General features: G+C 48.0%; 3 protein-coding genes and 6 non-coding genes across 9 annotated transcripts, besides 4 other annotated features; 3 read left to right on the top strand and 6 right to left on the bottom strand.

Annotated features, from left to right (window-relative positions):
* Positions 1–19185: part of a sequence feature (sequence corresponds to BAC RPCI93-15M23) that runs on past both edges of the window.
* Tb927.7.6820 (hypothetical protein, conserved) lies at positions 2631–3644 on the bottom strand (the record flags this gene model as incomplete). Its single annotated transcript, XM_841209.1, has 1 exon — positions 2631–3644. The coding sequence occupies one exon, from the start codon at positions 3642–3644 to the stop codon at positions 2631–2633; it is 1014 nt and encodes a 337-aa protein (XP_846302.1).
* Positions 4953–5025, bottom strand: Tb927.7.6821. The gene has a single exon. It is a non-coding gene; the product is annotated as a tRNA-Ala (tRNA).
* Tb927.7.6822 lies at positions 5095–5175 on the bottom strand. The gene has a single exon. It is a non-coding gene; the product is annotated as a tRNA-Ser (tRNA).
* On the top strand, positions 5252–5323 carry Tb927.7.6823. Its single transcript has one exon. It is a non-coding gene; the product is annotated as a tRNA-Asp (tRNA).
* Positions 5574–5905: a mobile genetic element.
* Positions 7914–8245: a mobile genetic element.
* Tb927.7.6824 lies at positions 8496–8567 on the bottom strand. Its single transcript has one exon. It is a non-coding gene; the product is annotated as a tRNA-Asp (tRNA).
* On the top strand, positions 8644–8724 carry Tb927.7.6825. The gene has a single exon. It is a non-coding gene; the product is annotated as a tRNA-Ser (tRNA).
* On the top strand, positions 8794–8866 carry Tb927.7.6826. The gene has a single exon. It is a non-coding gene; the product is annotated as a tRNA-Ala (tRNA).
* Positions 10423–11706, bottom strand: Tb927.7.6830 (trans-sialidase, putative; the record flags this gene model as incomplete). Its single annotated transcript, XM_841210.1, has 1 exon — positions 10423–11706. One exon carries the CDS (start codon positions 11704–11706, stop codon positions 10423–10425), a length of 1284 nt encoding a protein of 427 aa, XP_846303.1.
* Positions 14443–14967, bottom strand: Tb927.7.6840 (hypothetical protein, conserved; the record flags this gene model as incomplete). Its single annotated transcript, XM_841211.1, has 1 exon — positions 14443–14967. The coding sequence occupies one exon, from the start codon at positions 14965–14967 to the stop codon at positions 14443–14445; it is 525 nt and encodes a 174-aa protein (XP_846304.1).
* Positions 15947–15980: a microsatellite.

Raw genomic sequence — 19185 nt, forward strand, 5'->3', positions numbered from 1 at the left:
AGGGCATGCGACAAAGACGCGAACAGGTCATCCTTCATAGCAGTCTATTATGCCTGTGGAGTGCAGTCTATTCATTCGCAAGTAACCAACCAACTTACGCGGAGCGAACAGGTACCATGTGGACACGCAGACTTTGGGGTCTCAGAAGGTGCAGTGGAAGATTAATAAACAAGTACAAGTGTGAAAACATAAAATTACGGCGTAATGGAACAACGGCAAGCAAGAAAGCAGACATAATTCTTGAAGTCACCTAACACCCCCCCCTCTACAAGCCACTTGTTGCACACATAAATGAGGTACAATGTTAACGAGCATATGCTCAGCAGAGTACCGCGTTACGAAGAAAAGGGAAGGAAATGTAAGTACCGAAATTCAACTCTTACTGCGGACCTAGGGTAATACCTCGAGCAGAAAAATTATGAAACAAAATGTAACGGAGGTTAAAGACAAATCTTTAAATGTGTTGAAACAAAATAGTCACAGAATAATTTTTAAAAAAAGCATGCCTGTACGTGCGGGTGTCCCACGCATATGCGGTGGCAAACATTAAGCACAGCAACTTTCGTCAGGCACATGTAAAAATGATGGGTCATCATTCTTCTTGTAAGGTGGAGTCCATCAATGAGTTCTAGTACGTGATACTGACGTAAAAATACTAGCATTAACGAAGGGCAAAGTAACTGTGCTATAGAAAATTAACCCTGTCGCACGCTAAGTCCCCGTGCGAGATATAGAAACCGTCTGTCTTCCTTTCCACGTAGCTTCTGGAACGGTAAAATGTGGGTTTTGGTAATCATCTCACCTGGCGCTCGGCGGGCAACCGATATGTCTTAATGTCCCTATCAAAGTGCAGTACGATTGACATGCGGCAGCACGCGCACACGTCGACAACTGCACCTCACCAGCGTGTCAGTAACACAAAACGTCAACAGCACAAAAGATTTTTCTCCACAAGCACATAAGGTTTCCCATCGGCAAATCTGAACATCTAACAGAAAGAAATTTTGCCCGCTTTGTACATGGCTGGATGCCCTCCACTTACTAACCTGTTCTCTATTAAGAGAGGTTGGCGTCAAAGAATGTCTCAAGTCTCAAGAGCATCACGTTTGGTTGTGAAGAACAAAGTCTGCAGTAACCTTGAGTGCATCCAAAAAACAATAGCTGAAAGGATCCAAACGCCAACGCCACCAGTTCCAAAAATAATGGCTGATCACACTAAGTGTACGCGGACCCATACAGTTAATCTACAAGTCAATTTTGTCATCAACAGAGTGCCGTCCTGTAAGTACCAAAGAAAGTGTGGTACAGGTAATTTCAACCTACAATATGAATTTCTTTTCAAAACTTCACACCTACGCAGCTGCGAAGTGCAGCTGCCCGTTGAATAGACATATGCGCACGCACACACGAAAAAACAAAAAGACTCCCCGACTGCTTCACGTGGGTTACGATGGAGGTCCATCCCTCTAAACTGTACGACTGGAGCACCCAGTACATCCGCTTCAGTATCATCATGTGACACTTGAGAAAAAGAGTACGGGTGTCAGTGCCCTTAGTGAGCACAGAAAGAAAAAGAGCACAACTCTCAAGGCAACCGCATGATTGATACGCAGATTGATGAGTGTCGGAAACGAAAAAAGGTGTTTGAAATCAAAGGGGGCAATCCATCCTCAGAGCTTGTTTCCACCTACTAAAGGGCGATAAAGCCGTTCTGTGCAATGAGTCTCTTCAACGTATAACATCAAAACTCAACATTAACGCGTCGTCCTTGTTAGAATTACTAACGATATATCTCACAAACTAAAACCTAAGTTTTTGGCTCACGTCGTGCCGCGGTAACCAGCAGAGAGGATGTGCACGTGTACGCACAAAAGTGGGAGGATGGTCCAAATATAGGGGGAAAAACCATACGTGACAAATTTTTAACCCCAACCTACAACCTTGGAAATAGGACAAGGTGTTGCACACGCATCAACACTGCCCCTATCATCCAAGTCAGTGGGTCACAATGCGTCAAGTAATGCCACGCTCTCAGAGAGGGGTTATGGCTTACGAACTCAGTAACGACAGAAATGGTGTCAAGCATACGTCAACTTTCCATTCCATCAAACACCGACTCAGTAATTTTTTTTCAGCTCCTTAAATATTGCTCTTCCACGGGTGGGCCAACAATACACTCTATACAACAGCCTTTACCACCGATTTGACCTCCTCAATAAGTGTATTTCTCTAGTTCCCGAGAGGAAAATCTTGTATTGAACCGGGCGTTCCACCGACTGTCCCATCTACCATTTACATTCATGATCCACTTCTTCTGTAATATTATGCCCTCCTCCGCTCCATTCGGTATTTCATGCTGAGAACCACATCAGACCGTATGTGTGAAGGGCTCAGAATACTATGAACACACCACCACTGCAATTGGGTGTTTTCGCCTTGGCCTTAAGTGGATTTACAACATCACACTAACTAGTATCCCCCCCCCCTAGAACCAAGTGTTCATGAAGGAAATGAACAGAGTACGCAGTAGGCAACCGCTTTACACGGCGGCGTGGAACATGGTGTGTGATCAGTTTCAAATCAACGTTAAACAAAACAAAAATCTTAACTAGGGCATATGGTAGAAATGCTCAAGAGTGTATATCCACAGCTCCCGAAGCAGTTGCCGTGACGAATCGCATAGGATACGGAGTTTGCTCGGGAAACCCTTCCACTAGTGAGTTGATATAGTCGCGTAGGAACGTCTTTTCATCATCGCACTTTGCATAAACGGCATACCCATGGAACATCGGACATGTCCATAAAGCACCAGAAACAACGTCAATAACATGACTGGCTGTATCCGATCTTTCAAGCCACAGTTCGTACTCACCGATCGTTTCAGTGAAAAGAGCAGAGACAGTAGCCCCCGTGACCTGTTCAATCAAGTGCGCCACCCTCAATGGTGGAACATCATCGGCAACAAACTTCAAAATTACGTCGGGTCCTCTGCAAGTTAACCTTCCAAAGAAAGATTTGGTCGCGCACCTCGCACAAAGGTAGTTAAATATCTCCAAGTGTATTCTTGGTTTGTCAAGGGGTCTTACAGTAAGAGAATGTACGAACAGGCTACTCATCTCCATAAAAGGAACGGGTGCGACCGCAGGCGCACCATGATAGTCCACTTTCGTCCATCCTTTTTTAAGTTGTATGTACGTGTCACCATCCTTCTGGCTAAGACCTGAATCAGGGGTCGGAGACCAAGGTTTAGCATGAATAGACAAGCTACCTTTTTCAGCCTTCTTCACCTCCTCTGATGTTGATGAACTCTTTCTGCCCGGGCTTGACGTTCTTACAATGGGAGTGCCACTATACCTTCTTGGGCCGCCAGGAAGCATGACATTCATTTGCGCCATAGCCCTTACATGTGGAGTTAGCATAAACATATCGTAGTACTGTAGAGGGGAAGGTGTCCATGGAGTACTTGATCCCATCACAGCACTCTGCTCTCGCTGCACTCCAGGCTGCTCTTGCCACTTGTCAGCCGGGTATGATGATCCGCTCGAGCCGGGCTCGAAAGGAGTAGCGTTAACAGAAAAGGTATGAGGTGTCGAAGGCTCACCGTGGTTCCCCTCATTAACTGCCTCGTTGCCATCACCGCCCATTTTGCTTATTAACTTGGTAATATTAAGGCCTTTACCCTGAGATCTTCACAAAAAGAAAAGAAAGCTAACTACGAACGGGATTTACGGTCGGAAACACATACAAGAGCAAAGAACATTAGCCACCACCTACACCATGTATAGCATAAACATATATACGGTTACCACCTGTAACCATCAAATATTCTGGAGAGATAAACATCCGCTCACGAAAATGATCCAAATTATATTCTCATCTAAGTAAAAAGTAAAAAAGAAAGGGAAAAACAAAACAGATCATGAAAAACCAAATATAAAAATGCAGCGGAACCAACGGCAGCAACAAAAAACACGTGGGATTGTTGGTGGTACGCCTGCACATAACCAAGTTATTTCTAAGAACTATTCCTGTTCTGTAACGGACCTGCTACGCGCCCCAGCGTAAATTAATGACGTAACATCTCCAATGGAGGTTAAACATAACGGACTACGCTGCAGACGCTTGGCTTTTCTCACCTAAGCAAGGTACATGACTAAAGTGCCTAGTTGACACAGCTGCCATCACCAAGGAAGATGTTGAGTCATTTACCATACGATCTTCTAAGGGACTGCCGAAAAGGGAGGTCCTCCCCACCCATTTGAGGCTCACTGTTCTCCACCAAATCCTCTCCAAGAACGATGTTTTGCCTACTTACACCTGCTTCCATTAGCGTCTTCCGCGGCCTCAGCAAGGTAGCGACGGTGTAATGCAATGGAGGCGCGCCGGCAACGCGCGTGCACGGGCGTCGAGTCTTCACTTCATGCACCGGAATTGCTGTTAAATTTGGCTCCTTCTCGACAACAAAACACGGGGGATGGGAGCGGATGGCGCGGACTTCACCAGAAGGCGCCCCGCCTACACATGCTCCCCTCGGTGGAGGGAAGTGTACACCGCAAGGAGGGGCGGGCCCGTAAATCACCATCTGTCCGCTTTCCACGCACGCACGCACACCTCCCTGGCCCATGTATTGAGCACGTGGAAACGAGGGGATCAAACCGGCCAGCACAATGCGGAGGTTCAGCTGCGCACTCTCCCGAGAATCGAAGGAAGTGTACCGCGCAGGTCCCCCGAAAAAAAAAAAAGGAAAAGGAGTTGGTGAGATGCTAAAAGTCGACTCCACACCCACCAGACATGACGGCGTGAGCTTTCGGAGGCTTAACAAGCGCTTCCGGAAGCCCGCCGCCGGAGCTTACTTTGGGGGAACACCGCCAACCAGCACCGGAGGTGAAGGTGCGAACGCGGCTCATCCCGACCGTTGAGGTGGAGACGCGCGGATGCGGTTGACGAAAACGTGGAGAAGTTGGGTATCGATCCCAATACCTCCCGCATGCTAAGCGGGCGCTCTACCATCTGAGCTACATCCCCAGCGGAGGCTCTCCACTTTTCCGAACCTCGAAAAGCTATAAAACACGAGTGACCTCAAAGGGGAAAAACCGCAAACGGAAGGGTTCGAACCTTCGCGTGAGATCACACCTGCTTAGCAGGCAGGCGCCTTAACCACTCGGCCACGTTTGCACCGGACCTCGGCGTCAATTCGAGCCACTTGGACATCTTATCGTGAAGTACTTATCGGCGCGTGAGATGCCGCGGGTTCTCGGTAGTATAGTGGTTAGTATACCCGCCTGTCACGCGGGTGACCCGGGTTCAATTCCCGGCCGGGAAGGTTTTTTCGTCTGTGTACACCTCCGGAGGCCAACCGTCCTAACATAGGTTTTGTCTGCCGACAGGGCCAGCACCACCCCGGAGGGGCTGATACTATTGGTCGCCCCGTCACCGTCCGCATTTTCAGAGCGTTTGTTTGAGTCGTTTGGTCCTCCGAGTATCCATCCAACACCGGAGGTGCCGCGATCCTTTCCCACAGCATGACCACGTGTGTGCGCAGCGCTTGAGCGGAGGTGTTTTTTTTTTTTTTGAAAGCCTGCGTTATGAATGGTTTTGGACTTAGGATTGCAGAGTATTATTTTGTACGGTTATCTCTGTATAGACACACTGTCTTCCCCGTTATTTACACAGCTGTCTGCAAGAGGGTGAAATTTTTAGAAAGCCCACCCAATCCGACCCTCTCCGCCCCGCACTGGAGACGAGTTAAAGACGCTTTCAGACACTTCCGCTTCGTCAGTAAATTATCGTTTCAATTCATATTTTGTGTAGGATAATGAGGAACGCTTACTATTTCTTCAGCATGATAATTATTTCGTATATCTTTCTTTTCGGTAGTAAAAGGGAAGGTAAGGACTAAACTATTTTCGTTGCCAGATCGCCTTGCCTTCCATCCCAAGCGTTCCCCCGCTACTGACCACGCCAAATCTAGTATTTATCCAAACCTAATGCTTATTTTTGTCGTGTGGCCGGTCGTTGGGCCTCAACGCGTTTTCGCACTCTGCCCTCCAGCTCCCGAGATCCCGTCAAGGCTGCTGTCCTCCCCCCCCCCTTCCCCAAAACCGATACGAAGCCTTTCTCCCTAAAGCTTGAAGTTGACATAAACAGTTATCGTTTTGGAATGAAAGAGCACGACCCTCACACAACGGGAGGCTAAGTGTACATGGTGTCCAGCAGAACGAGACCTCAGGCACCCGATCCCCTTGGTACACCCACGGGTGTATGGGGCGCTAGCCTCGCTTATATGGAAAAACTCCCTCACAACAACGGTTCCCCTCATCAGATGACATTCAGGAGACAACAGCAAGTAAATACAGGTGAGAGGGTGTTGGTACGACTTGAACAATATTTCACTGATGGTCGTGCCTATCTGAGCGATTTTACTGCAGAATCAAAAGTAGCTGACACAAACACCGCAGTGTGCCCAGTTATTGAATACTTTTCCGCTTCTAAAACGGTCTATCAACTCCGTTTTTGATAGTTTGTCATTGTATTTTTGTGAGAAGGTTCTTGTTTCAGTGGGGTCCGTTCCCCACTTTCTTTCAGACTGCTTCCTTTGAAGTCGAAGGAATCTAGGTTGCCGACGCGCCTCACCCCGGGCTAAGAATGCATGAAATTATTCACTTGTAGTCAAAGTCTGGTAGCAATGCACTTCTTGACAACACCACCTCCATTATCGCACCATCAGTCGCTACTGTGTTAATCCCAACGGAAGTGTTTCGCTCCTCCACAAGGCCGTAGTTTTACCGATTCGTGAAGTGCGCTCGGAAGGTAACGGAGAAAAACAAACTCGGAGGCTGAAAAACCAGTCATGTTATATAGAAGACGTCGTTCAAGGCTCGACTCTCCTCAGGACAAAGGGAGTTGGCGGACATTGAATATGGCCGCACACCTGCATTTGCATTGGTAGTCACTCAAACGCCACACCTTTTCTAAAAAGCTTCATTGGCGCTGCACCTGTTCACTTTTGTTGCCTAGCGTAAATGGATAATGCAATGTTAACATCGCTGAGCCGTTGGCTCTCAACCTCCTTCTGAATGCGACAGTAGCGACTGATGGTGCGATAATGGAGGTGGTGTTGTCAAGAAGTGCATTGCTACCAGACTTTGACTACAAGTGAATAATTTCATGCATTCTTAGCCCGGGGTGAGGCGCGTCGGCAACCTAGATTCCTTCGACTTCAAAGGAAGCAGTCTGAAAGAAAGTGGGGAACGGACCCCACTGAAACAAGAACCTTCTCACAAAAATACAATGACAAACTATCAAAAACGGAGTTGATAGACCGTTTTAGAAGCGGAAAAGTATTCAATAACTGGGCACACTGCGGTGTTTGTGTCAGCTACTTTTGATTCTGCAGTAAAATCGCTCAGATAGGCACGACCATCAGTGAAATATTGTTCAAGTCGTACCAACACCCTCTCACCTGTATTTACTTGCTGTTGTCTCCTGAATGTCATCTGATGAGGGGAACCGTTGTTGTGAGGGAGTTTTTCCATATAAGCGAGGCTAGCGCCCCATACACCCGTGGGTGTACCAAGGGGATCGGGTGCCTGAGGTCTCGTTCTGCTGGACACCATGTACACTTAGCCTCCCGTTGTGTGAGGGTCGTGCTCTTTCATTCCAAAACGATAACTGTTTATGTCAACTTCAAGCTTTAGGGAGAAAGGCTTCGTATCGGTTTTGGGGAAGGGGGGGGGGAGGACAGCAGCCTTGACGGGATCTCGGGAGCTGGAGGGCAGAGTGCGAAAACGCGTTGAGGCCCAACGACCGGCCACACGACAAAAATAAGCATTAGGTTTGGATAAATACTAGATTTGGCGTGGTCAGTAGCGGGGGAACGCTTGGGATGGAAGGCAAGGCGATCTGGCAACGAAAATAGTTTAGTCCTTACCTTCCCTTTTACTACCGAAAAGAAAGATATACGAAATAATTATCATGCTGAAGAAATAGTAAGCGTTCCTCATTATCCTACACAAAATATGAATTGAAACGATAATTTACTGACGAAGCGGAAGTGTCTGAAAGCGTCTTTAACTCGTCTCCAGTGCGGGGCGGAGAGGGTCGGATTGGGTGGGCTTTCTAAAAATTTCACCCTCTTGCAGACAGCTGTGTAAATAACGGGGAAGACAGTGTGTCTATACAGAGATAACCGTACAAAATAATACTCTGCAATCCTAAGTCCAAAACCATTCATAACGCAGGCTTTCAAAAAAAAAAAAAACACCTCCGCTCAAGCGCTGCGCACACACGTGGTCATGCTGTGGGAAAGGATCGCGGCACCTCCGGTGTTGGATGGATACTCGGAGGACCAAACGACTCAAACAAACGCTCTGAAAATGCGGACGGTGACGGGGCGACCAATAGTATCAGCCCCTCCGGGGTGGTGCTGGCCCTGTCGGCAGACAAAACCTATGTTAGGACGGTTGGCCTCCGGAGGTGTACACAGACGAAAAAACCTTCCCGGCCGGGAATTGAACCCGGGTCACCCGCGTGACAGGCGGGTATACTAACCACTATACTACCGAGAACCCGCGGCATCTCACGCGCCGATAAGTACTTCACGATAAGATGTCCAAGTGGCTCGAATTGACGCCGAGGTCCGGTGCAAACGTGGCCGAGTGGTTAAGGCGCCTGCCTGCTAAGCAGGTGTGATCTCACGCGAAGGTTCGAACCCTTCCGTTTGCGGTTTTTCCCCTTTGAGGTCACTCGTGTTTTATAGCTTTTCGAGGTTCGGAAAAGTGGAGAGCCTCCGCTGGGGATGTAGCTCAGATGGTAGAGCGCCCGCTTAGCATGCGGGAGGTATTGGGATCGATACCCAACTTCTCCACGTTTTCGTCAACCGCATCCGCGCGTCTCCACCTCAACGGTCGGGATGAGCCGCGTTCGCACCTTCACCTCCGGTGCTGGTTGGCGGTGTTCCCCCAAAGTAAGCTCCGGCGGCGGGCTTCCGGAAGCGCTTGTTAAGCCTCCGAAAGCTCACGCCGTCATGTCTGGTGGGTGTGGAGTCGACTTTTAGCATCTCACCAACTCCTTTTCCTTTTTTTTTTTTCGGGGGACCTGCGCGGTACACTTCCTTCGATTCTCGGGAGAGTGCGCAGCTGAACCTCCGCATTGTGCTGGCCGGTTTGATCCCCTCGTTTCCACGTGCTCAATACATGGGCCAGGGAGGTGTGCGTGCGTGCGTGGAAAGCGGACAGATGGTGATTTACGGGCCCGCCCCTCCTTGCGGTGTACACTTCCCTCCACCGAGGGGAGCATGTGTAGGCGGGGCGCCTTCTGGTGAAGTCCGCGCCATCCGCTCCCATCCCCCGTGTTTTGTTGTCGAGAAGGAGCCAAATTTAACAGCAATTCCGGTGCATGAAGTGAAGACTCGACGCCCGTGCACGCGCGTTGCCGGCGCGCCTCCATTGCATTACACCGTCGCTACCTTGCTGAGGCCGCGGAAGACGCTAATGGAAGCAGGTGTAAGTAGGCAAAACATCGTTCTTGGAGAGGATTTGGTGGAGAACAGTGAGCCTCAAATGGGTGGGGAGGACCTCCCTTTTCGGCAGTCCCTTAGAAGGGAAGGGGTATATCACAGTATGCTCGGAAAATGGCTTAGTCGATTTGTTCCCACGCTGACAACGACATGCGGCAGCGCTCGGTTCCTTTAGTGCGCCTTTGACCTCGAGCATGGCAATGCAGCCGAACTGAAAGAACGGGAAGCCTGATATGACGCGGTCTGCAGAATACAATTCGCGGGAGGAATCCCGCTGTGAGGAGATACCTTCGGAGCGGGGAGCTGGCACACACATGCGTTTCGTGGGAACCAGCGGGGCGATATCGCCGTAGAAAAGACAAATGGTTGGGATCTGTCGATCACATGGAGGATCGGCAGCGGGAAAGATGCCAGCCGACGTGGCGGCCAACACCCAAAGGTTCGCCGGGGAAACCGACGTCTAACGAACGAAAGGGAGTGCGAAATTACAACCAGCGCGGGGTGCGCCAAGTATCTTGGCCACGCCGTACAGTATTTTTGGGAGCTGTGCCAGGCAATGGAAACAGACAGAAATGAGCAATGAGATTCGGGCACACGAAGCACACGCACTTGCATGGGAAGAGGATAAGTATGGGGATCGTTAAAAGGGCAAAAAAGCGGTGCCACTTATCATGCAGGAAAGCCGACAACGCAATTCGTCCACAAGGGTAAAAAACGGGTACGAGTAGGAAAGAATCGATTATGAAAACAACCATGTGGACAATGAAGCGCGAGTGCGTTCTCCAAGCCTTTGAAGGGGTCGCAGCCGACGTTGAACTCCCCCCCCCAGCTAGTTACAGGAGCGAAAAATAGAAACTTTGCGTAGGCAAATCGGTGGTAACAACAAAAAAAAACAGTTGGCGGGATTAGTACACCATCACGAGTTGCCAGCAGCTTTTGCGGCAAGCCAGCCCCGGCACCGCCGGTACGATCTTACGACGCCTTTTGGCGGAACACTTGCACAGCAGGAGGACCAAATAGAGCGTACGGTCGGGTGAGTTCCCAATTACGCGGGAAATCGTTCCGAGTGATTCCTCCCACGTTGCCCCAAGGTTGCTAGATTCGAACACCTTGCGGAACCCACCTTCTACGTTAACGCCAGAAGTGTCTGTCCGCGCGCTCATCAGCAGTTTCCCATTCCACTCAGTAAGAGAAGCTTCCGATGTGAGAAGCGCCGTTTCACCACGGGCAAAATGCCAACTCACACCATCGTCAACAGAGTACATAACCATGCTTACAACGGCATTGTCTTCATTCCTCGCCTGCACCGGAAACAATATTGTACCGTTCAATGTTACAACGCCGTTACCAGCTCCTCCAATGAACTGCGTGCCCTTGCTTCCTGCAACAGTGAAGTCGTAGAGGGGTTTCAGTGGTGTCTTTGTCCAAGAGATCCGCACATCACTGGTTTTACCGTCGGCACCCTTAGTCACTACACCCTTGTACATGAAAGGTTCCCAATCCGCTATACCCGCTGCGTTGTTTTCGTTGTGCCAATACCCCTTCGTGACATTGTATCTTGCCACAAGCACAAAGACACTGTCCGCCTTAGCAACGACAGTAGGATCCACAACACGAGAGTATGTGGGATCCACGCGACCATTTTCAATGATGACCTCTGTTTTCCATGTTTTGCCCCCGTCCGCACTGTATTTAGCAACGGTGTCGGTGAAGAAGTAATCCGTGGAGGTAAGATACCGGGCATCACCAATACCCATCAGCACCCCATCAACCTCAACAAACGAAGGAATACGAAAGGAATGCACAGTGCGCTCTACCTTATCACTACCCTCAATAGCAGATGAAAGTATCTTCGTTTTGCCGAGCGTTATGTACCCACCTGTCATTCGAGCGAACCATTCGCTACGCTTCTCAGACCCTCCCCAGGGACCTTTCTCTTCTTTGAACCATCTCTCCCATTCCTTATCATACTTATCCTTCCAATTGGGTCCATCCTGCCACCACCACACTTCACCATCCTTCTCGCTCAGCTTCTTTCTCAAAGCCCACGCACCGCCGGACAGAAATGCCTCACGCGTCGTCCCCTTGCCCGCAGCCTTGGAAGTCAGAGCGCAGCAGTGACAAACTGCAGTGAAAATCAACAGCAGTCTCGAGATTGGCATGCGCATTTGTTGGTGGAGTTCCTCCATTCCTCCGACGGAGTGGATGTTTTGTGAGCAGAAACAGCTGATATGTCCGGATGCAGGCGGTAATCCCAGGACCTCGCACCTTACGCTGACGCAGCTTAGTATGATTGGCTTCTACGGCACGTCCACAACAGGATAATGCACCGTTGTCTTGCAAAGGGAAGCACAAAAAAACGGACAAAATGGAAACAGCAATGAAAATGGAAATCAAAAATGCAACTAGCGTAGTGGTTGGGAAAGAAGTGCAATCTGCAAAGTTAGAGAAACGCACAGGAGAGGCGATTGCACCTTTCCTTCAAGAATACGATGTTGTGGAGTACCTGCGTGTAAAGCAGGATACGGGTGCCAACTGTGATAGAGGTCATGACACCTGACTGCTCAACACTTATATCGCGAGGCAGTGGTACAAGTTCTTCTAATGCAAAGGGCAGTCTCTTGTGGCAAAAACGCGGCAACTTCCGACAAAAGAGGGGAATAGACTGGAAGCGCAATGGTGTGGTTATTTTTTCTTGCAAAACAAATGAGCACATCAACCTGGCAGCACACATGTTCAAGAAACAGTGGACAAGTCTCCTTTCTACCGACAGCACCCTCCTACAGCATTTTCCCACAGGGTTCAGGAAGCCGTAGGTTATTCGTTAGATGGCGCTTAATAATCTGTGAAACCCCATATCAAGAGGATTTAGCAGCAACAAGATGGGCTGAAACACGAAAGAACTTCTGTTCAACCATCACAAGGATAAGCGTGGAAAGATACGCGAACGGAATATAATATTTTCAAAAAAAAAAAACGTCCATACTACACATTTTCGTACTACCAACGAACTCGCCCATACGAAGGGACTAGTAACCTCCATAACAAATCTCCATTATCTATGCGCAGAGCAAATACAACGCCACTTAGAAGAAAGACGGGAGGAGCATGCTTAAACTCGTGTGCTATTGTGTCCTCCATATTGGAAGGGCAAAGATCACCCAAAACACGTAGACCACAGCGAGACGCAACTTGGAAATGAGTAACTGTTTATGAAGCAATTGCCACCGTAAATTGCAGCGTCGTGCGATAAAACTGCCCACCGCAACAACCAACGTGCATGGCGCAATCCAGCGGGGTCCACCAACACAGGCATCGGCACCCCCAACAAACGTGGTCTTGCGACACCGAAATATATGAACAAATATTGAACCGCTTCATACATCACGATGGCAACAACCCCCCTCGCCGAGCAAAGGGGTATAAGCGACCAAACACTGAAACGAGCCAGAAAAAGACGGTGTACAACCCCCGTTTCTTCTTACAACACATCGGTGCCTCAGAGCAACACCTTCGCCGAATAGACATTGTAGATACCGTCTTTTGATGCACATCGACACTGACGAGAGTGAAAAAAATGCGCAAAAGCCGATTTTTTTGCCAGACACAATTATGCCCCACGCCCGCACAAGAAACACGATATGAGTCTATCATGCATACCGACAGACTGAGTCGAAAAGGGGCGCGCCTTTACGCAAGCTTAAAGAAATCACTCTCCGACGTACCAGCGGCTGAGTTCAGGGACAAAAGTGATGGATTCGGAGGCATTAAAGTTGTTAACCTCGTCTTCCACTAGTTTAGTGAACTTTTCAGTCCTGTTAACGCCACCGTCGACACCACCACTGTTGCTGGTAGCAGGGAGAGACAAGTTAAGGGGCGAATGATTCGCCCCATCATTCAAGAAATACGATGACGAGAAGTTGCCATTAGCTTGTATCAGCAGCCGCGGCGGCGTTGAGGCTCAGTATAGCCCACCTGTCTCAATTCGTACAGGCTCAGTGACCATAAACACCTAAACAAACGAACCCCCTGCACAAGTATTTTTGCAACATTAGTTTGGTCATTTGTCACGCGATATTATGCTATGAAGATGACGAGCCTGATGGACCGCGGTTAGAGGCATCGGTTGCCTCCACTTGCGAGGCAACCAACGAATCTTACAGACGGGACCGAATAGGCCGCAACATTACACTGAGGTGGCGACAGGAGGATCATGAGTAAACCCGCTTATCCGGGTATGTCGTAGATATGCTCCCCAGTAAATCGTACGCTCCAGCAAAATTTGTGCCGACGGATGCAACGGTCATTAAATTTGTAATATAGAGATCATCGCTTTGTCGTTTGGTACTACGGGTAGTGGCAGCACCTCCTATCGAGTGTTTTCACACAAACAATAAGGACCTGTAGGTCGTAGGCACTTAGCAACACGCAAACCCCTGTCTTTACGAGTGAGCAGGGTGTTTAATTGGCCTGTGTAACTCGGTGCTTGTTTACCCTACAGAAGATAAAAGCAGTGGGGGTCCCTAAGAAGGTGACACAGGTATTTGCTATTAAAGCACTTTTTGACAGCGATGCATCTTAGTAGAGCTGGAAGACACGTGATGCTGGGCACCAATAATTTTTCAGGAAGTGTGCTACGCATGCGGCATTATCTAAAAAAAAAATGAGGGTAGTAATGTCAAGATAGCAAATGCCTTCACATGAATATTTGCCTCTATTTTCTAGCTCCTGCGGCTCGTCGGTGTGCTCTGCGAATTTTCTTTAAGAGATGGACATGCTCTTGATACTCACACAGAAATGTCTATGGAACTGGATGTTTCAACCGCGAAGACGATCCCATTCATCTCGACGCTGGTACCAACTTCCAGGAAACAAAAAATAAGAGCGGTAATACTTGACATCTGCTACAGCCACGTGGCAGCTGCTTACCCGCGGGGAAGATTGTTCAATGACTTCCTCCGCGCATCAAGGCTACGTAGCCGTGCGACTAGTAGCGTTTCGACGTTCTCTTCGCTAGTCCCATGAGGGTGCCGAGGCAATGCAATGTCCCTGCTCACTTTACTCCTGGAAGAAACCCTCCCACCGTTTTCACGTACATCTGATCGCTTCAATAAGTCAAATAGTTCGATGCAGATTCTCATTTTCGCCGCAGCATACTTAGCCACCCTGAACTGCAAGGCAGTAATGGGGGGCTTGTATCCATATTCCTGAGACAACATGCGAAACACAGATGATGCGAGCGAGCAATCATTACCCTCTATCACAAACCATGGGTATCTGCGCATCAGTAACGCAGCAACTCCAGGAAAACCGCATAAAATACTGCGCATAAACAGAGCATAACAATGAGGGTCACCGCGGTAGACATCCACCTCACTAACACCATCCCACCCGTCAAATCCAACGATGTGAAGCCGATGTTGGAGAGCCGAGAGTGTCAACTTCTCCATTTGCTTCGCATTCACTGAACTTCTAAATATGCACAGTCAACAAGTTCGGAGGCGAAATTGAAAGCACAAACAAAGGAAGAGAAAGGAAGATAAAAAAAAAAAGTGGAGTTAAGGTTAAAAACAACTCTTAGCGTAGCGCCGAAGCGCGTAGCACCGCCAACTTTCTGGAAGAGCATCGACAGCAATATGACCAAAGAAATCAACAGCAATAACATTTTCTGTCGCGTCAGATCAGCTCCAGCACAAAGGTCTCACAAGCAACAAACGTACTTAAGTGAACCGATGTATGCAAAATGTTAAAGAACACACTGAGTTTTACCAGTGACCACCGTGCATGCCCTACAGCTGTTATTAAACTGCGGCACTTTAAGCCACGGGTGTTTCAGAATCAGCAAAACAAAAAAAAGAGGACATTCATAAGCATACACCAAGCGGTCGTAAATTTTGATCGGTGGTGGTGTCACTGGAAACGACGGCAAAACCAATAAAATGTTCAGAGAGTCCGACTTCGAGGGAGAGGTGGCACACGGTGAAACCACGCACTAGGGAAGTGGCTTGCGGGAGCTTGCCTTACTCGAAATTACTTCATCCTTAGCAAAACCAAGCGGAGTACCGAGACAAAATGGGAGCTATTCCTCTCTGTGGATTGTTCACTTCAAAAAAAACGACGCACACCCCGAACCCCATGTAGAGCAGTTGCTTTGCAGCCGTCACACGCATGGTGTTAGTCACACGCTAACGTATATAAGCATATGCAACCACTCGAAGTAAATGCGTTGCAAGTGCATCCAACTCGTTCCAGAACAAGGATCAAGAGGCTTTCCAAAATGGAAAGCCTCGCAGAAAATACGCGCTCGAGTTCCAGTTGTACAAGGCGTCTAACCAAGTTGATACACACAGAGAAGCACCAAACTTCATCGTTTACGTAACGCAGCGTAATCATCCGGTTGTCTTTCACATCTGAGGCTAAACACCGGAAAATAACAAAAACAATAGTAATAACAGTAATAATAGCCTCATTATGCTTTAGAGTGTCCCACAAAGAACGCGCAAGGAAAATTCAGGTGACGAAGTGGGCATCCTCAGTCGTCGGAAGCAGCGCAAATCACTAACGATGTAGCACGCAAATAGAATTTAAAACAGTAACAACACCATCGTTTGAATGCCATACCGCACGGAATTGCATAACAGAGCAGACCATTAACAAGGTTCCGTCAGCTATATTATAGTGCTATCGCCAAAGCTTCCAGAATTGATCGAATCAATCACGTTATGACAGGTTGTTCAGCGATCCAAATAAAAGAAACTGTATGCCACCACTGCGTACATGAGGTTGAAGAACTCTCTCCACACACAAAAAAAAGCTGTTGAGAGTCGTCCCCACAACTGCGCAACCTCAACAAAGTTTGCGCGCAACAGAGAGAGAAACATCAGCACTGGAGGGGGAGAAAAAAGGTGTATGATGAACCGGATGAGTCGTGACCTGAGAGTTAATAATCTTAACAGTGCTGTAGTGACGCTCGTCTGTGTTAGTAAAAGACGAAACGAAAATTCCATGCTGCTTCATTGCGCACCCAAACACGAAAACTGTATGCAGTCCGCGGCGAACCGGACGTCCACAAGAAGTTTACAATGTTTGTAAACCTTTTTTTTTTTTTGTACAATGGAAGTATTGAAGTAAAAAAGTATCAAATTGAGATGTTTGATCCCCACCCCCTAAAAAGCACCCAAAGTTTCTGCTGCAGCAACAAAAACAAACAACCCATAACAGCGCAATATGGTGCAGCACCATAACACATTGTCATGAAGAAAGAATCGGTATTATCCATCTTTTTTAAATACCGATCCCGGATCATACTCGCTGGAGCGAATCCTCTGTACGTAAAGCTCGTGAGATTGCATGTTCGATTCAAAGAACTTCCTAGAATCAAATTTACTTTTATTTAGCCATTAATTGGCACACCAACATCATAACAGAGCTTCAGCTTTTAATTTCACCTAGAACTAACCGGTACAGTTAGGCAACTCATAACCTTTTTCACAGCATATAGCTTGGGAGGAATCCACCTCCAGCAGGTTCCTGCCTTAGTCCCGGGTGACATATCGATCACACATACACAACAACAACAAGATAAGCAGCTGCCCTATATTAAGTGAAGACTTACCGCATGTGACAGATGTCGTCCTCACCCGTTCCATGATTACATTCAAACCATCACCTGTCGTGAAGTTGTTGTTTACCTTTGACGAATGTGCGGTGAATTGTTCTTCGCAGTCCGTTTCCAGCCTCAAGTGAAGTCACTCGTTGTTCCGGAACGGGGTGGAGAAACGCACCCCTACACTAGACTATTAAATAGCATGTCTTAGCTGAAACGATAGCAGGGATGTGAGGAACAGAGCTCCTGTCGGGACATGCGGAAGTCCATCGTTGGTTGTCACTTTCCTCTATCCGAAAAGTAGGACGAAGGCAAAAGAACGTCTATGAGCCTTATTAACCTTTAGACGTATAAGCGGACTTGCGTGACATCACACATTAACCCATTCTTTAATAACTCTCTCATGTAATTCACCCCATCTGTAAAACATCTAATGTGGAAATCAACCAAGAACACAACCTTTAGTTCAATGTCATCTCATTCTCTTGGAATAGAGGAATAACATAACGGAATAATATTTATGCAGGCATTATCCACTGATGGTCCAGTAATCAGAGAATCTATGCCTCCATATGCGTTACCTTTCGCTCACGTTTACAGCGCGGACAGTTTCTGCTGATGAACGCGTCGTGCGGTGTCCTCGCTGCAGACTGTGAACACCGAAGATAAAAAATAAATGTACATATATAGCGATTCAAGTGGGAAATAATTGTGCTGGTTGGTTTGTTATCTCACTGCCTTGGAGTTGCTGCCGCAGGAAGAAACATGCAAACGTCTTGTTAGTCAGTCGCATCACCCTAACTATCTGACTCCTGCAGTGACCCCAGATTTCTGATATACCCAAATAGTTCGTGGTCGTCTACAGTATTCCCCAAACCTTCAGAACTTACAATGGTCATGTCTGACTTTAGACATTACATGGTGGTAGGGTTCGCAGTCGCCGTCACTTCTTCGCCGTTGACAGTTTGGTACTATAGCCTATTGATTTCTCACAACGCCCCTGCCATGCACCTCTTCCCTTCATGTTATTGTTCCATTTCCACCTAATCGAATACCCAATTACATGAATGCGTCCCTTGTTTCACCAGCAATTGCGGTCTCAACCAGATTTTCAGTACCCAGCCGATGCACCTGCACGATCCTGTTTCGCTAGCAGTTGTGCAAGTTCATTTCGTATTTCGGTTAAATATTCGTTCCCCGCGAGGGGATTAAAGTTTGGACCCCAGACATCACAAAACCGTATGTAAACAGCTGCATCCCACCATGCTGAAGATAATAGCCTCACAAACTGTTGCACTGTTCCATAAGGTCATTTCCCCTGTTTAGTGCTAACAAAAAACCCCATCCATGAAGCACAGTGGGTTCTTAGCCACAAGAAGCATATCTTTATCAAGACATCAGACTCCGTATTGGTGGTATACTTTCCCTTCCTGTATGAGTTACGAAGTTCCCCCCGCTACTTGTCTAGTTATCACCTTCCTTCCTTTGAGCACCGTGATGTAGGAACACCAGTGTGACCTAATGTTCTGTATCCCCACAGAGATGAACTTTTTTATCCTTTTGAAGAAAGGGTAATCATTCCCATTTGGTTTGCGTGTTGAGGTGCGGTCCGAAAATCTTAGTATCACGCCGCCACGTCTCCAGTCGCTGCTTAGTTTGCTGGCATGGTACCACCGTGCCGACCACCTAGAAAATTTGAAAAGTCAACGATACATTACATCTTTGGGGTAAACTGTACCGGTCATTTTCCTATCATACAGTACTGAATGAATGGAAGCTAATTTTTGCGGTGACATCCTTCTTATGTTTGCATCTGCCTGCAGAACCAGCTTAGCGCACGCCTCCATGTCGGGTAGACAGATATCGGGATACAAGGATTTGAACCGCAGGCTGCCACGGCGTTCTCCCGCAAGAACCCTTTCCATGAGGAATAAGTGGAAGTCATTTCAATGTTCAGGCACACAAACAATGCCGCTCGGGTAATAGGAATGTCAGTCTCCACCGCTTCCTCAGCGCAGTGACTGTAGCCAATTCGAAGAATGCGCGATCGTTCATGGGCATA

The sequence above is a fragment of the Trypanosoma brucei genome, chromosome 7 (genome assembly GCF_000002445.2).
Source record: "Trypanosoma brucei brucei TREU927 chromosome 7, complete sequence".
NCBI classification, from domain to species: Eukaryota; Euglenozoa; class Kinetoplastea; order Trypanosomatida; family Trypanosomatidae; genus Trypanosoma; species Trypanosoma brucei.